We start from the raw sequence: 17209 nt of genomic DNA on the forward strand, positions 1-17209 counted from the left end.
ACAGACAAGATTACGTTAAATAATGCTAATGATAAGTTACTGATATTTGGTTCGCATAAAACAAAGTAATCACTAAGCATTTATTTTTTGCAAAATCTGTCGAGAGGCGCAGCGACACGACGAAATGTGTTAAAGTTGAGCAGAGAACTGAAGAGTAGTCAACCAGTCTACTTCATGAAATGTTTGTGATAATATTTTGCGGTCAATTCGTATTACTGTATTTCAATATGCAGTGATGGCATGTCAGTGAGACAAATAAATATTATTACACCTCACCAGTGACATTTCCTCAAATTAAATCATCATGACGTTACTGTGCACAGCATCAGTAAAACGTTAAGAATAATTTAAATACCTATTTTTTTTAAAACAGTCACTGCTGATTACAAACTAACATTAAAGATAGGCTTACAGAAATCCTGAATGCATGATAATATGAAGATTTATTACTCACTGATGTCGAAGCACTTCGTCAGAGATGTAGACAGGACAGAATATGTGCCATCAAATGAGCTGTTGTGCAGTCTTTGTTGGACATCCAGGTAGTATGTTCCCCCACACTGTAAAAAAAAAAAAATCTGTTATTTTACATGTTTTTTTTTCCCAGCAGCTAGGGTAATAGAGTCATTTGGTTAAGTCAAGTGGTTTAAAATAATATTATTTATTAAATACTTGCTAACCCATATATAGATGTAAAAGTAACCAAAATAAATAATTTATTAAAATATGTGGGATACTAAGCATGTTTGGTCTACAGAGAGAAGTAAACATTTAGTTTAAGCATTGATCCTAATGAATCTATTTCTGAACTAGATCCAACCTCGCCTCGGAAACAGCATTTTTGAGCATTTAGATCAGGGGTGCTCAACCCTGTTCCTGGAGATCTACCTTTCCGCAGAGCTCACCTGCAACCTTGATCAAGAACACTTGTCTGTATTTACCAAGTGGTTCTTCAGATACTATTTAGTTTGTTTAGTTGCGTTTAATCAGGGTTGGAGCTAAACTCTGCAGAAAGGTCGATCTCCAGGAACAGGGTTGAGCACCCCTATTTAATACAATGAAAAATAAGACATCTAGATGATATTTTATATTGAATCATTTGTGAAATTTTAAATGACTTCTATTCAGTATATACATAACATAAAATTAGAATAAGAATAAAAAAATAATACTCTATTTAGATCTGAAGTATTTTATTTGGCATAAAGCAGGTGTTTTTACCTAAAGGTTCCTTTCCTCCAGTTAGTTTAGTTGCAGATCGCTCCACATCTGTGCTTTTTTTGGTTCTTGACTTAAGAGTAACTGCTGTCACATTCCAGGTCCATCACAATCTGAGCTAGAAAGACAATATGGCAAAAGACAAGACACATATAAATAAGTCTCAGAATGAAATATTTAAAAGGATAGTTTACTTTTTTGCCACCATTACTCCATGTGTTTTAAATCCATTTAAATTTCTGTTGAACACTAAAGCAGATATTTTGAAGAATGTTAGAAACCAGAAACTATGGACATCCATATTTGAACTAAATTTCTTTAAAAAAATATATGAGTTTGTGTTCAATAGAACAAAAAAATCGAACTATTTTGAAACAAGTGGAGGATGCCAAAGATGCTATTATTTTCATTTTTGGGTGAACTGTCCCTTCAATTAAAGTGTCACGCATTACTCATAAAAACTGATGTATCGCTTGAGGAAAACTAAATCAAGTACCTCCTGTGAGCAAGCAGAATCATAATGCCATTGTATTCAGCCAACTGACCCAGCCGAGGCTCGAACCAGCACCCTTATTGCTGTGAGCCGACAGCACTACCTACTGCGCCACTGCGTCACTACTGCGTTGCTACTGGAAGAAGAAAAAGAGGTTGTACATGAAACTCCTCACAACAAATCTGTGAACAACTTGACATTTCAAAATCTGATCAAAATGATGAAGACATCAACATTACCTTAAATAATCAAGTGAGGAGAGATTGTTAGCATCAGTTTTTCAACATCAATTACGTTACTGTAGCTGCAAAAAAGATAAATATAATAAGAGTAAAATAAGACTTAACATTTAATAATCTAAATCTATGGTACAACCATACCAATCTGTATGGGGTTCAAATAAATTTGTATACAAATCATTCCCTACACCTGAACACCATAAAGAAAATGTACAATTAATGACACACTAACGTTATACAATCAGCTTATTAACCAGTGAGAAATAGACAATTAATATGAATTATGTTAATATTAACGTTAGCTTAAAAGACATCAACTGAATTTTATTATCAGCTCAATTTAATAAAACAGTTTAGACTTGTTTCATTGGGAGTTTAGTTTGAATAACTAAGTTAACTTACAGTTAACAAATTTAACCATAATGATAACTTAGTCATAATGACCACGTGAAGACCAGAGCTTACCTTAACGTTTAACTTTTCATGGTGACTTTGCCTTCATCTCAGTGTTGTGCTGAAATAGAGAATTCATGAATGCAGTTAACCCCAAGTAAAAGTTAAGTTTTTTTCAGGTAACGTTAACGTTACTATTGTCAAAAACTCACTCAAGATAAACTCACTGTACGTTATCTAATACCTCGCAAACACTACAAACACGGTCTGGCGTCGAATAACGTGACATGAGTAACGTTACCTACAACTAAAGTAACTTAACTTGGTTAATTATTTTAAATTACACACACTACACGGAAATATACACAAAACAATCCTCTAACGAACAGAATTTGACTTTTAAACACTTACCGAGGATGAATTCACTGGAAGAAAAGGCGACAGGTTGATTTCAAATTAGAAGAGCCATTGCTTGCCTGGTGAAGGTCGAATCGAGTCGGCTCGGTTCTATGAATCGGCTCCTTAGAACAGTAAAGAGTCGAATCTGCCTAAAACCGATTCCTTTTTGTATATTATTGTAAGACACAACAATGAATCATTACTATTTCGTTAAACTGCTCGACCACACACATTTATACACATATTGCTGAATGTGCTTGTGAACACGTGTGATAAAATAATTCCCGAGCAAACGGTTCAATCCGATTCGTTGTCGTTTGAATGCTGAACCGAACCAGTGCAAAAGTGATATTGATAAAATAGTAACGGTAATATTTTTTTTCACTTTACCAGCAAAAATATTACATATATCTGACTTTAACAATAAGAATAAGGTTCGCTTGAAGTGTTTTGAGAATTATATTTTTTTTTCTCCCAGAGTTCATTTCACACCAACAAGGAAATATAATGGCGGATGAAGCCAGATCATATCATAAATACTGCGTTTAATATGTCACGAAATGAAGTTTTAACAGTTTTTCATGCGAGAATATAGTTCTTCCAAACTCAAATCTGTGGTTTGTTTATAGATATCATGTCTACTTTTAAGTGTGCTTTGCCGATAGGGGAGATTCTGACCTCCAGGGGTTGACGGCGCTCCATCACTCATGTATCCGGCAAACCTCATGCTTTAATCGGCCTAGACATTATTGAGACATGCCCCTGTCTTCGATGACTAGATAATAAATGTGTTATGAAATAAAGTTTTAACAATTTTTCATGCGAGAATGTAGTTGTTTTAAACTCAAGTTTGTGGTTTATTTATTAAGATAATGCGTATTTTAAAATGTTGTTTTGAAAATGCGGAGATATGTGCCCTCTACGGTGGCCCATATGGGTGCCCAATATTCTTAAATCCGTCTAAAGCAGGTTGGTCACTCTGACATTTAAGTTGACTTTGAAATCATTTTGTGTGTTTAACAGTCTTTGGTTACGCGAATCAATTATTTTTGTTCCAATTTATGTTTTGGTTCAGCACAAAGTTATGTTTATTAAATATTATTTAATATTTCCATGTTACCTTATAAAATGAAGGTGCAGTGCACCCAAAAATGGAAAACCAGGGGACAGTTTAATGCACTGAACAGTCTGAAGAAACTGGTTAGGTTATTTACTTCACAAAATAATTTGTCTAAAAATAAATAAACGTAATAATCATAATATATAGTGTGTGTGGAGTTGTTCTTAGTCATTTGCAGTACTGTATTTAGATGCACAGTAACTGATTTCTCCCCAAAATTCATTGTAAAATCTACAGTAACATACTGTTAACCATGTTCACAGTATAGAAAAGTTGAAAATACATTATTATACTGTGAAAACAACAATATATACAGTAACACACTGTGCACAGCTTATACAGTAAAAAACTGTTGAGAAATGCAGTATAATACTGTGAAAACAACAGAAATCGTTTACAGTGTACATTTTTTTAAGGTAATGCTAATGGCCAAACCCGCAAACAAGCTATGCTAAAAATGAAAAGGAAATCGGCTGAACAGATTCAGAAATGGTTCCATTCAACTGTTCAATTCAACTCTAGGAGATTTGTAAAATGAAAAAAAAAAAAAAGATGGAGTGTTCCTTTAAGGCTAACAATAGTTCCTAACATGCCAATTTAGGAGAAAATCTAAAAAGGATTAAGGTGTTTTGTGAATATGGCCCTGGTGTGTTAAATAAGGGTGACATATAAAATGTGCTGTGTGTCCCCTGGAGCCGGATTAAATAATTAGTTCTAGAGAACAAAACAGTAAATAGTCAAGCACAATCCTACATATAGTTATTGAGTTAGGATTGCCAATTGAATGCAATTAAGGAACAACTTGAATATATAGTACACACAGTGTTTCTTCTTTGCTGAATCACTATGGGTCAGTTTGTTCATCAATACAAATTTGTATGATTTTGTACAATATTTTGAGTTATGGGGTGTTTCCCAGTGATGGGTTGCGACCGGAAGGGCATTAGCTGCATAAAACATATGCTGTATAAGTTGGCTGTTCATTCCGCTGTGGCAACCCCAGATTAAGCCGAAAATGAATGAATGAACGAATTTTGAGGTACAGTATGTGCTTCTCAATTCATTGACAGTGCTTGCTTTAGACATTCTGTTGACTCTCATTAAATATTAGTGGAATAGCAGACTCTAAGGTTGGGATTACAAGAAAAACAACATGCACTTGCAAAGTTATTTACAGATGTGGAATGCCTGTTGAGAGAGTGTTAACAGAAATTAGGCAGTCAGTACACTACAGTAATACTCTAATGACTGGGTGTTGTTGACATGTACAGTGGAAATTAGGAAACAAGCTACAATTTGCTAAATTTCAAGGTCTCTGCTCAGTCCTTTTTGAAGTTACAGAAGTAAAAGAGCTGTTTTTAAGCATATTTAATGAGTCACATATGCTCTGATGAGTATAATGAGTATAACAAAAACCTAAAGGAGATTTATGAAAAAGAACACTGATGAAAATGAGATGAAATCAGATCCTGCCAGATAACCGTGTTAATATGTACCTGATGGAAATAGTTTTTTTTAGGATTAGGCTCATTTTACAACTTCCCCAGAGTTGAACAGTTGAGTTTAACAACCTTTGAATCCATTCAGCAAATCTGTTGGTCTGGTGTAGAACTTTTAGCTTAGCTTAGCATAAATCATTGAATCGAATTAGGCCATTAGCATCTCACACAAAATTTTAAAAAGAGTGTTGATTATTTTCCTGTATAAAGCTTGACTTTTCTGTATTACATTGTGTAGTAAGACCCATAGAAAATGAAAAGTTGTGATTATCTAGGTTGATATGACTAGGAACTATACTCTCATTCTGATGGAATAATCAAAGTGCTTGCTTTTGTACCATGACTGCAGCAGGCGCAATGATATTACGCAGTGTTTTTACTTAACTACCTTTGTAATATCATTGTGCCTGCTGCAGTCATGATACGACAGCAATGTTCATTGATTATTGCACAAGAATAAACATGTCATATCATGACTGTAGTGACAATCATGATATGAAAAGACAATCATGATATGAAAATATAGTTATCAATGTGATCACTATTATTGAAATCATCTGAAAATGTTAAAAAATAATTGTTGCATACTCATTTCACCAAGTTTTGTATCTAAAAATAAACAAACGGCAACTGGAATTGGCAGCTTTACGCAATTTTGTGACAAAAAATGTAAACATGGATCCTGCATTTTGGATTTGTTTATGTTTATATTATTTCATGTACACAACTGTTTGTGTTTTTATTGGTAATTCAATGTATTCTTTGCTAAACCTGCATTTGGGAAAAAAAACAAGATCAATGTTTGCGCTGTTTATCGTAATACTGCACGTAGCTGCTTTATAAAAGGGTTGTGCGATTTGATGAATAAATCAAATTGTGATATTTTTGTCTTAATTAAGGACTAATTTCAAATATGACAGGCACTGTACTAATATATAAGTATATGCATGTACTTCCACATACAATATATAGGTACGTTATATAACAACAAGTGTATTTCAATAGCAGGTGATACAAGTTATACAGAGAAAAGATTTGTATCAGCTTGCTTCAGGAATCCTACAAAGGGATTCCAAAATTTTGAAAAACTATTCAGGTTTTCTCTTGACTGTTTAAGTCAATTTTTCTAAAGCCAAACAATAAAACAATTCCCACAACCGTTGTCCAGAATGCTGCCTTTTTATATTTTTCCAAAAACGAGCTATTATAAGTTTTGCATGTAATAAGCACTACGTTATTAGTTTCTTATCAGTAAAATATTTAAAATGCAAAATTGTGGAGAGTTTGTTTTAATACTATGGATAAAAAGTTTAAAATTTTCTCCCAAAAATTTTCAACCAAAGGACATTTCCATAAACATTCAATCACGGTTTTAATGAAAAGACTAAAGTTTGAAATGGTAATACATTAGAAAATTTACCTTGAAACTGGCAATCGTGACAAAGCTAGTTCTGGCTTGTTTACCCCTCAAAGCGGCATGTTCTCCATTAATGAATCGCATTAGTGACTTCATCGCTGAGCTCAAGTCTGTTCAGACATTATAAATACCAAGCTTCTTGTTGATACAGCGTCAAACATTATCAAAAGCTCACAGCAGGAAAAAGAAGATGATAAAACCAGTCTGACAGTGAGAAGTAAACCACATACTGTGTTACCAAAACATCTCTTTTTCCATCTGTGAACTTGGACGCTTTGTGAAACTCCTGCAGATACCCTGCTGGAGACCTGGACTAGGAGGACAACTGCAGTATATCTCTAATAAACCGACAGCCTTGAAGATCATTTACATGCAGAGGGGTTTGGATCTGTCACTTATCCCATGATTGCTGAAATATTTGCGTGTTTCCGACTTCCCCCTCATATTTTCTTGTCACTTAAGCTTGATAGAACCATTGAGGCCGTGTCATAAATCTTTTCGGATGAAATTAATCGAAACGATGATAATGATTTCCAGTGCTCATATGGCGCTGCTTATGTTCTTAAGAGAAGTCTGCTTCATTTGTTTCTCTTCTTGCATTTACGTCTGTCTACTGATTGCAGTTGGCGTTTGGATCGTTCTTGGGAGTTCTTGGACTGAGCTTGGAGGAAAACCGCAAACAGCTGGTAGATATCACCACATAACTTTTTCAGCCTTCCATCATCATCTTGGGCTTTGTCTTCCTGTTTTATGATCCTGCTCAGCATGATACCTAGTCTTTCTGCTATGGTCCTTTCTAGTTATGCTTCACAAAATATGTACCCTTTTTATGATCCCTTATCTTCATGGTGGTGGTTATGGAAACATTCGAATCTCATGCTTCCAATGTGCAAATATGTGAAGTGCAGACTTAACATTTAATGGAGCCTGTATTTAAAATACATCATATGGGTATTCTTAAAGGGATAGTTCACGCTAAATGAAGTTCTGTCATTTATTACTCGCTTTTAAAATTTTCTTACTTCGGTTAAACACAAAAAGAAGAAAGCTTTGTCCATTTTTTACCAATAAATGCAGTGTAAGTAGATAAAAAAAAATCTGTTCTAATTCAAAGTATTCTAAAGCCTGTTTCACACTGCAAGTATGAGCAGAACGTGAGCATCGCTGAAGCAGCTGTAGCTTGGTAGTTTCGGCGCTGGGTCTATTTTTGCCACACTTCTCACACTCAATTAAAGCAACAGTGCATTGATAATGCCAAAAAATACATTAAATGTAGAGCTGCACAATTAATCGTTAAAAGATCGCAATCTCAATTTGACTCCCTAGACCAGGGGTGGCCTACCCTGTTCCTGGAGAGCCACCTTCCTGCAGATTTCAGTTGCTACTCAAAAACACCTGAACCAATTAATTAGGACCTGAACATCATAATTACAGGCTGGTGTGTTTGATATGGGTTGAAACTGAAATCTGCAGGAAGGTGGCTCTCCAGAAACAGGGTTGGCCACCCTGCCCTAGGCGATCTTAATCCAGCATTTCTGCAATTCTGTCAATCATATTTTCAAGTTCAGTAGCAATGGTGGCCGCGCAAGTCTTCACATTGTTTTACATACGTTGTTCAGCGATGAGGACACCTCCAAATTGTGTTGAAAGAGTCACATGCTGTATTTGTAAGATATAATTCACCTCAAAAATGCAATTTCTGTCTTCATGTAATGTGTTTGAGACTGCAAAATCACACATGACGTGAGATGACCGTCAGCTGTTACCACAGAGAGGGCGGGCGCGCGCGCCTCTGAAAAAAAGTCTACTTTAGTTAACAAAACCTGCATAGGCTGTGAATACAAGTAAAATAGTTGTATTCAGTTTGTGGCACAGAGTGATCCTTTGGGAGCCGCATGTTAAGTGAACCGCTCTTAGCAGTGGAAATGAAAGTGCACACAGTGTTGCCAGATTTAGCTGAATGATTCCAGCCCAAAAAGTATCCAACACCTGCCATTATACAAAAATACCCACCCGGTCTTCTGTATTCACGAAAATCACATCAGTGACAGTTTTTACGCAGAACATTACAGATTGTAAGCATATGTCTCAAACACAATATTTTAACATCAGAATTATCATCAGCATTAATGACCAGGACAAATCTAACTATATATGTATATATATATATATATATGTATATATATATAATTTCATATTAACGCAATGTGATTAACTAATTGCAACGTTTCAAATTGCAATTGCGATTCAATTTCAATTAATCACACAGCCCTAATATAAAGTGTACTTTTTAAAAGCGCCATTAAGTTTGATAAGAAAGTCGCAAAAGTCTACTCTTCAAAAGACAAATTCTAGAAGCCTTGAAATTATAAAATATTACTTTATCTGATGTACACACTGTTATAAAATATCAGTTAATTAAAAGTCACAGGTGTTTTTCCTTTTATTTACAGTTTTGAATTGCATAATGGGATCTTGATCTCGGTTTGTCAACTTTTGATGTTAAAAATTCAACTCTACATTTTAACAAAGTGAGTTTTATTGACATTTTAGTAGTCTGAAATAATATAATGTAATAATATAATGTATAAAAACCCAGATAATATATCAATTCAAAGTCACTTTTTGGAACTTCTCAAGGCTAAAAGTTGATGGACGATAGATCAAGATCCCATAATGCAACTTAAAAGCAAAATGGGGGAAATAAAAAATAAAAACATGAATCACAAAATACAGAAAACTGATAATTTATGTATATTTTTACAGTGCACTTTATTTTTATATGCAGTCATCTCAAAAAATTTGGACCCTCTATCAAATTTCATGGTTCCATATCAATAAATATGGAATTTATTATATTTTTTATAATAAACATAATTTAAAAAGTATGTGGTTTTTGTCAGGTTTTAAAATCTGAAAAGGAAACCTTAGATGAACACCAACACTTGACAAATTGCATTGTGTCATTATTTATTTAACAAAAATAAAGCCAATATGTAAAAGCGGTGAGTGCAAAACTATAAACACCCTTACAGTTAACATAAGAATTAAGAGGGTCAGTATTAGCCAAACACTACAAACTGATCATCAACAAGTGTGAGAAGCAGAAGTTTTGTCAGCTTGTGTTTCTAGAGCTTTCAGGTGTGTGAACACAATGCCAAAGATGAATGCATTAGCGATGATCTTAGAGGAGCAACTGCTTAAAAAATACAGTCATTTCCAAACAATCTAAAGTTCATTATTCCACAGTGAGGAAGTTTATTCACAGGTTGAAGACATTCAAGGCACACACAAACACTTCAGGACTCCAACAAATTCACCCCATCAAACTGTGTAACACTGAGAGAAATAGCGGACAACATAAGAACTTCACAACAGACTCTACAGGCTTCAGTTCACGTATTAAATTATACATTTCATGAAAGTACTAATGAAAAAATGGCACAAGTAGGGTATTTTTGGAAGGGTTACCAAAAGGAAGACTCTGTGGTTAAAAAAAAGCATGAATTTTTTTTTTTTTTACCACTTTTTCGGATTTTACCACGTTCTCACACTGTTATGAACTCATTCGCTTTATTTTTTTGGATTCTGTTTTTGTCTTATTGATTTCTGGAACCGCTCTTCCCCGGACTCGAACACGGACGCCTTTGTCAACTCCTCCTCTCTGCATCTGAAGTCCGCCGACACACAAGATTAGCTGACCGAACAAACTGATTGCGGCGGGAAAGCCCTCCACATGGAGGAAAGCGTTCAGCCGGCAAGCGCGAAAGGAAACGGCGTCACACCGCCCCGTAGCATTCGCTTAAAAAAATAAAATGCTGCCCTACGTACCTCCCGGGACGTATTTCGCGGTCTCCAGAAACATCCACGGGACTACGTTTTCAGAATGAGCCTGCACTGAAAAAAGTGTTGCATGCAGAACTGTTGCAAACAATTTATTTGTGTTTAATTTAAACAAACAAATTAAGTTTAATTATGTTCAACTTAATTTGTTGGTTTAAATTCAACACAAATAAATTGTTTACAACCACTTAACGTAAAAAAATTGAGTAAATCCAAGGAATCATCTTTGAATAATTTTTTTCAGTGTGGGTTGATTAATTTCTAGTGTTAAACACATAGTTATGATGCTGGATGTTTCAAACTGATGCTGAAAACTCTTCACGATGTAAAATCTTGAGAACACTTGTTTGTAGAGCAAGATTGTTTTCTGCCGTTTACTATTTCTCGTCATTTCTCCCATAGGCAGTTGAATATTCAGTTCCAAAACAATCACAAAAACAATTGCAGTTCTGCATCGCAGAATAAGATCAGTATTGCTTGAATTGAGTCTGAATTGTTTTATGTTATTTCTTTTGCAATGGATTAATTAATATGCATCGGACCAGCTTGACCCCGCAAGGAAACCTAACTATTTTATGTTTTGTCAGTTTAGTGGCTAATTCGTACAAATTTGTACAAGTTAAGCCTTATGAAAATGTCAGATTTTAAAAAGGCATGTCACCCAGCCCCGCTCCTAAACCCAACTATCATTGGGGTATAAGAAAATCATACTAAATAGTACGAATTAGATTGTACAAATTCATATGTATTAGCCACAAAAATCAAAAAGTTACAAATTGCCGTGAGATAGCATCGATAGGACTCATTCGGATACCAACACAAAAACAATGCATTCAAAAATTTCGGATGAAGTATTTCAGAGTTCTAGAACAATGACCTACAACCAATTTGAAAATGTTTGGCCACCATGAGCATCATCACAAGCCAAAAGAGCAGATCAGCCCAAACACCTCATACCCAAACTACAGCGTGTTGTTGAAGGGGTGATGATTTTGTTGGGCTTATATACCAAAGTCTCTTACAGCCAACTGTGAGGCTGTCCATCTGATAGCTAAAGCTTGGCCAAAATTGTGTCATTCAACTGAAAATGATCCAATCCAGTCCAAAAAACAAAAGAATCAAAGTTAAACAGTCCACCTAAAGTCCAGAGCTCATCCTGACTGAAATACTGATGTGGAGAACCAAAGCGCAGCACAATTATTGCACGTGCAGTAATCTTACATTATATATGATGTTTTGTTTTTCTGCAGTCTTAACTAATATTCGGTATTTACTTACGCTGAAATTAATAAATCGTCACAATGTGTTTATTGTCTAAATACAAGTTTTTACATTGTACTTATGACTGATTAAATGAATACATGTAACTACATCTTTAATTAATTTATATAATTTAATTTGTTAGTACACTGTTGATCTTCCCTACATTTTAACCCACTCTAAACCTACCCATACCATCAAACCTTTCTTCAACCTTACTCGTATCCCTCCTCAAGAGCCCCAGAAGTTATGAACACATTAAGTACATTGTATCTATATTTTGATGCAAGTACAGAGTAGTTAAGGACACTTAATATAAAGTGGGACCACAATTTTACGTATTGAATAGCTCTATTTGTAAAGAATTCACTATTTTCAATGGATTAGAATGATTTTTTAGAGGAGTGAGTCAAGCATTACATATAATAAACTACTTAGAAATGTAGATGAATGCAATAGAGCTCTGATAAAAGTGAAATAAAAGTGCTTTACGGTTTTCTGGGAAGATTAGCAGTATTCAGGTACAGAAATGCAATAGTAAAATGTAAAATATCACTGTATAATCTTAATTGTTTAAATAATTTAATAAAATTAACTTTTATTAAAGTGACAAGCAATGATATTTCTTGTGCTGAATGCTTTAAACTCGTTTGTAATGCTCACAAAGTCACAGGCCTTAAAAGCACATGAAAATGATTACATTTCACTCCATTCTAGTTCATCTCTGCAGTGACTCCACAATTCTCTTGTGTTCTGAACTGTGGCTTCTGGTCAACTTTAATCCTGAATCAACATTGCTTATCCTGTGATGTGACTATTCTGGATGCTTGAACACATGCTGAAACGATATATTGTGCAGCCCTAAAATAAAATCCAACAAACCTCAATAAACTGAAGCAACACTGTAATGAAGAGCGGGCCAAAATACCTCCAGGACGATCTGAAAGACTGAAAGTCATATAGAAAATGGGTAACACTAGAGCATTACTTAAATAATGATGTACTAATATGTACACTTGGACGTCTCGGTGGCGCAGTGGGATTGCCTCACAGCAAGAAGGTCGCTGGTTTGAACCTCGACTGGGTGAGTTGGCATGTATGTGTGGAGTTTGCATGTTCTCACCCGTGTTTGCATGGGTTTCCTCAGGGTTTGTGAATGAGTGTGTATGGGTGTTTCACAGTGATGGAAGGGCATCCACTGCGTAGAACAGGTGCTGGATATGTTGGCAGTTCATTTCGCTGTGGCAACCCCAGAATAATAAAGGGAGTAAGCCGAAAAGAAAATGAATGACTTATATGTACACTAAACATAAACACTTTATAATGAACTAATGATGTGTTGAGGCATGTGCTAATCAAGAACTTCAAGATGAGTTTATGTGTACCTTGGCTTCCTTCATTTTGTTTGTACATTAAGAATTATTAGACTTATTATACACCTTGGATTTTATTTACAAGTTAAAAGTGCAACTTGACCAACATAGGCTCAAATACTATTTTAATCCACACTGTAAACGATTTCTTGTTAAATTAACAGTAAGTTACTGGCAACAATTATCCAGTAGCTGCTGTATTTCATAAAACAGTAACATTACTGTAATACTAATAACATTAGTATTACATTTACTGTAAAATGTAATACATCATTTTACTGTTGTTGATTTTTACTGTAACACTAATTACAGTAGTGGTGCACATACTGCAAAACTGAAAACAGTATTTTATTGTACATTTTTACCATGAAGAACTACGGTATTTTAACGTTACTTTCATTATTACTGTATATTATTTTACAGTTATTAAATGGTATTTTATTTTATTTAATAGTGCTACTTTATAATGGGTAAAAATGTTCAAAAATTGCACAAGTGTTATTTTAACTGTTCAAGATGTACAAGAAAAATAAAGAAACTGAAACTTTAACTTCACAATAAAGGTTTATTGTGTAAACCATGCTAAAACAGTAGCAATAATTCAATATAACAGAGCAACAGAACACTAATAAACAATTGATCATTAAAACCAGTCAACAATTAATGCATCAAAAATTATTACAATTTTAAAAACAGGTGAAAATACTGCTACAAGACAGGAAATGATGAAGGCCAAATGATGTGGAAAGGGACAGTGAAAAAGGGTAGCAGCATGATGATGATCCTGCAAAAATGACAAGCAAAATCAATCACTGGAGTAAAAACTAATCATGCCTCAAACCATTTAATTCATTCAGAAACGAAACACTGCACTGCTGTTTATATATATATATATATATATATATATATATATATATATATATATATATATATATATATATAACAGTTTTTTAATTGTTTTGTTGGTGAAATACAGTTTGTTGTCAATTCACAATTACGCTAACGTTAATGGGGAAAATATCAGCGGGCATTGTTCTTGAAGATTGCTAGTCAGGTGTCCACACAGGTGTGTAAAAAATAAAGTCTCATCTTAACTTAATGTCCGACTCTGTATAGCTTGAATATCTGATTCCATGATCACACTACTAGTGCTTCCACGGATTTAAGAGGGGTGAACACAGTTCATTCTCACTTTAAGAGGCTACATATTTAAAATTAAATAAATAAAATAATCTAATTTAAAGTGACTAATGTTAATTAAATACTTTTAGGTTTTTAACACATATAAATCCACTTCTAACTTACAGACAAGATTGCGTTAGAGAACATGAAAGCTGTGGGTGATTTTTTTTAAATAAGTTACTGATAAAAGTAACTGATATTTGGTTTGCATAAAACAAAGTAATCACTAAGCATTAATTTTTGGCAAAATCTGCAGAGAGGCTCAGCGACACGAGGAAATGTGTTAAAGTTGAGTAGAGAACTAAAGAGCAGTCTAGCCTACTTCATGAAATATTTGTGGTAATATTCTGCTGTCAATTCGTATTACTGTATTTTAATATGCAGCAATGATGGCATGTCAGCGAAACAAATAAACATTTTATCGAGTCATTTCATACAATTTATTTATTTATTTATTTTTTATACGAACACCTCTCCAGTGACATTTCCTCAAACTAAATCATCATAACGTTACTGTGCACAGCATCAGTAAAACGTTGAGAATAATTTAAATACTTAATTGTTTAAAACAGTCACTGCTGATTACAAACTAACATTAAAGCTAAGCTTACAGAAATCCTGTATGCATGACAATATAAAGATGTATTACTCACTGATGTCGAAGCACTTCCAGGTCATCAGAGATGTAGACAGGACAGAATATGTGCTATCAAATGAGCGCTTGTGCAGGCTTTGTTGGACATCCAGGTAGTATGTTCACCCACACTGTAAAAAACAAAAACAGAAACAATTTATTAAAATGTGAGGGACAGTAAACATGTTTGGTCTACAGAGAGAAGAAAATGTTTACTTTAAGCATTGATCCTAATGAATCTATTTCTGAACTACATTTAACCTTATCACGGAAACAGCATTTTTGAGCTTTTAGACCAGGGGTGCTCAACCTTGTTTGCTTTAAATTAGAATTAAAACAATAAATCTCTATGTCAAATAAAATACTTCAGATCTAAATAAAGTAGGTGATTTTACCTAAAGGTTCCTTCCCTCCAGTTAGTTTGGCTGCAAATCCCTCCACATCTGTGCTTTATTCGGTTCTTGTCTTAAGAGTAACTGGTGTCGCATTCCAGGTCCATCACAATCTGGGCTAGAAGGACAATATGGCAAAAGACAAGACACATATAAATAAAAGTCTCAGAATAAAATATTTAAAGGAATAGTTTACTATTTTGCCACTATTTACTCGACGTGTTTTAAACTAGTTTAAATTTCTGTTAAACACTGAAGCAGATATTTTTAAGAATGTTAGTAACCAGTAACTATTGACATTCATATTTGAACCAAATTTCTTTAAAAAATACGAGTTTGTGTTCAACGGAACAAAATAAATATATAACTATTTTGAAACAAGTGGAGGATGCCAAAGATGCTATTATTTTCATTTTTGGGTGAACTGTCCCTTCAATTCAAGTGTCAAGCAATAGTCATAAAAACTGATGTGTCGCTTGAGGAAAACTAGTACCTTCTGTACCTTCAAGTACCTTCTGTGAACAAGCAGAATCATTATGCCAGTGTATTCAGTGATTCTCTTTTACATTTTCCCACTATAAAACGATAGCTTCAACATGCAATCCATGTTAAGACAAATGAATAGCATAAAATAACATATTGATAACTGCTGGAAGAAGAAAAAGAGGTTGTACATGAAACTCCTCACAACAAATCTGTGAACAACTTGACATTTCAAAATCTAATCAAAATGAGGAAGACATCAACATTACCTTGAATAATCAAGTGAGGAGTGATTGGTAGCATCAGTTTTTCAACATCAATTACTGTAGCTGAAAAACAGATAAATATAATAAGAGTAAAATAAGACTTAACATTAATTAATCTAAATCTATGGTACAACGATACCAATCTGTTTGGGGTTAAAATACATTTGTACACAAATCATTCCCTGACCCCATCAATTTCTCTTAGAATAGGATGGATATATATATATATATATATATATATATATATATATATATATATATATATATATATATATATATATATATAGTGATAATGACTTTGGCTTATATCTGTGTACTCAGAACATACACTCACCTCAGGTACACCTGAACACCAAAAATTAAATGTACAATTAATGACACACTATAAATCAAGCTCATTAACATTATTGAGAAATAGACAATTAATATGTATTTTGTTAATATTAACGTTAGCTTAAAATAATTCAACTGCATTTAATTTTCAGCTCCATTTAATAAAACAGTTAAGACTCATTTCATTATGAGTTTAGTTTAAATAACTAACTTACAGTTGAAAAATTTTACCATAATGATAGCATAGTCATAATGACTATGTGAAGACCAGAGCTTACCTTAACGGTAAACGTTTAACTTTTCATGGTGACTTCGCCTTCATCTCAGTGTTGTGCTGAAATAGAGAATTCATTAATGCAGTTACAATAAGTTAAAGTTATGTTTTTAAGGTAACTTAACGTATGGTCAAAAACTCACTCAAGATAAACTTACTGTATCTAATACCTCGCAAACACTACAATGACCGCCTGGCGTCTGTTATTTCTTGTTTAAAATACCATTTGTTAACGGATAGCGTGACATAACATAAGAACCTACAACTAGTCACTTGGTTAATTCTTTTAAATTACACACACAATACACAGAAATATATACAAAACAATCCTTTAACGGACAGAATTTGACTTTAAAACACTTACCGAGGATGAATTCGCTGGATGAAAGAC

General features: G+C 33.9%; 3 protein-coding genes across 3 annotated transcripts in view; 1 reads left to right on the plus strand and 2 right to left on the minus strand.

The window, feature by feature from the left end:
* Nucleotides 1-17209, minus strand: part of grk7b (G protein-coupled receptor kinase 7b) — an 845646-nt gene that overhangs the window by 90051 nt on the left and 738386 nt on the right. The window lies entirely within an intron of this gene.
* Nucleotides 1-17209, minus strand: part of rasa2 (RAS p21 protein activator 2) — a 241741-nt gene that overhangs the window by 58136 nt on the left and 166396 nt on the right. The gene's annotated exons all lie outside the window — the stretch shown is intronic.
* LOC100332250 (transmembrane protein 255B) overlaps nucleotides 1-17209 on the plus strand; it is a 71609-nt gene that overhangs the window by 10949 nt on the left and 43451 nt on the right. Inside the window, exon 3 of the mRNA XM_087293392.1 lies at nucleotides 7402-7464. Coding sequence (XP_087149518.1) covers nucleotides 7402-7464 — 63 coding nt within the window. The remainder of the gene's footprint in view (nucleotides 1-7401; nucleotides 7465-17209) is intronic.

The sequence above is a fragment of the Danio rerio genome, chromosome 18, assembly GCF_052040795.2.
Source record: "Danio rerio strain M-AB ecotype USA chromosome 18, GRCz13ab, whole genome shotgun sequence".
Lineage (NCBI taxonomy): Eukaryota > Metazoa > Chordata > Actinopteri > Cypriniformes > Danionidae > Danio > Danio rerio.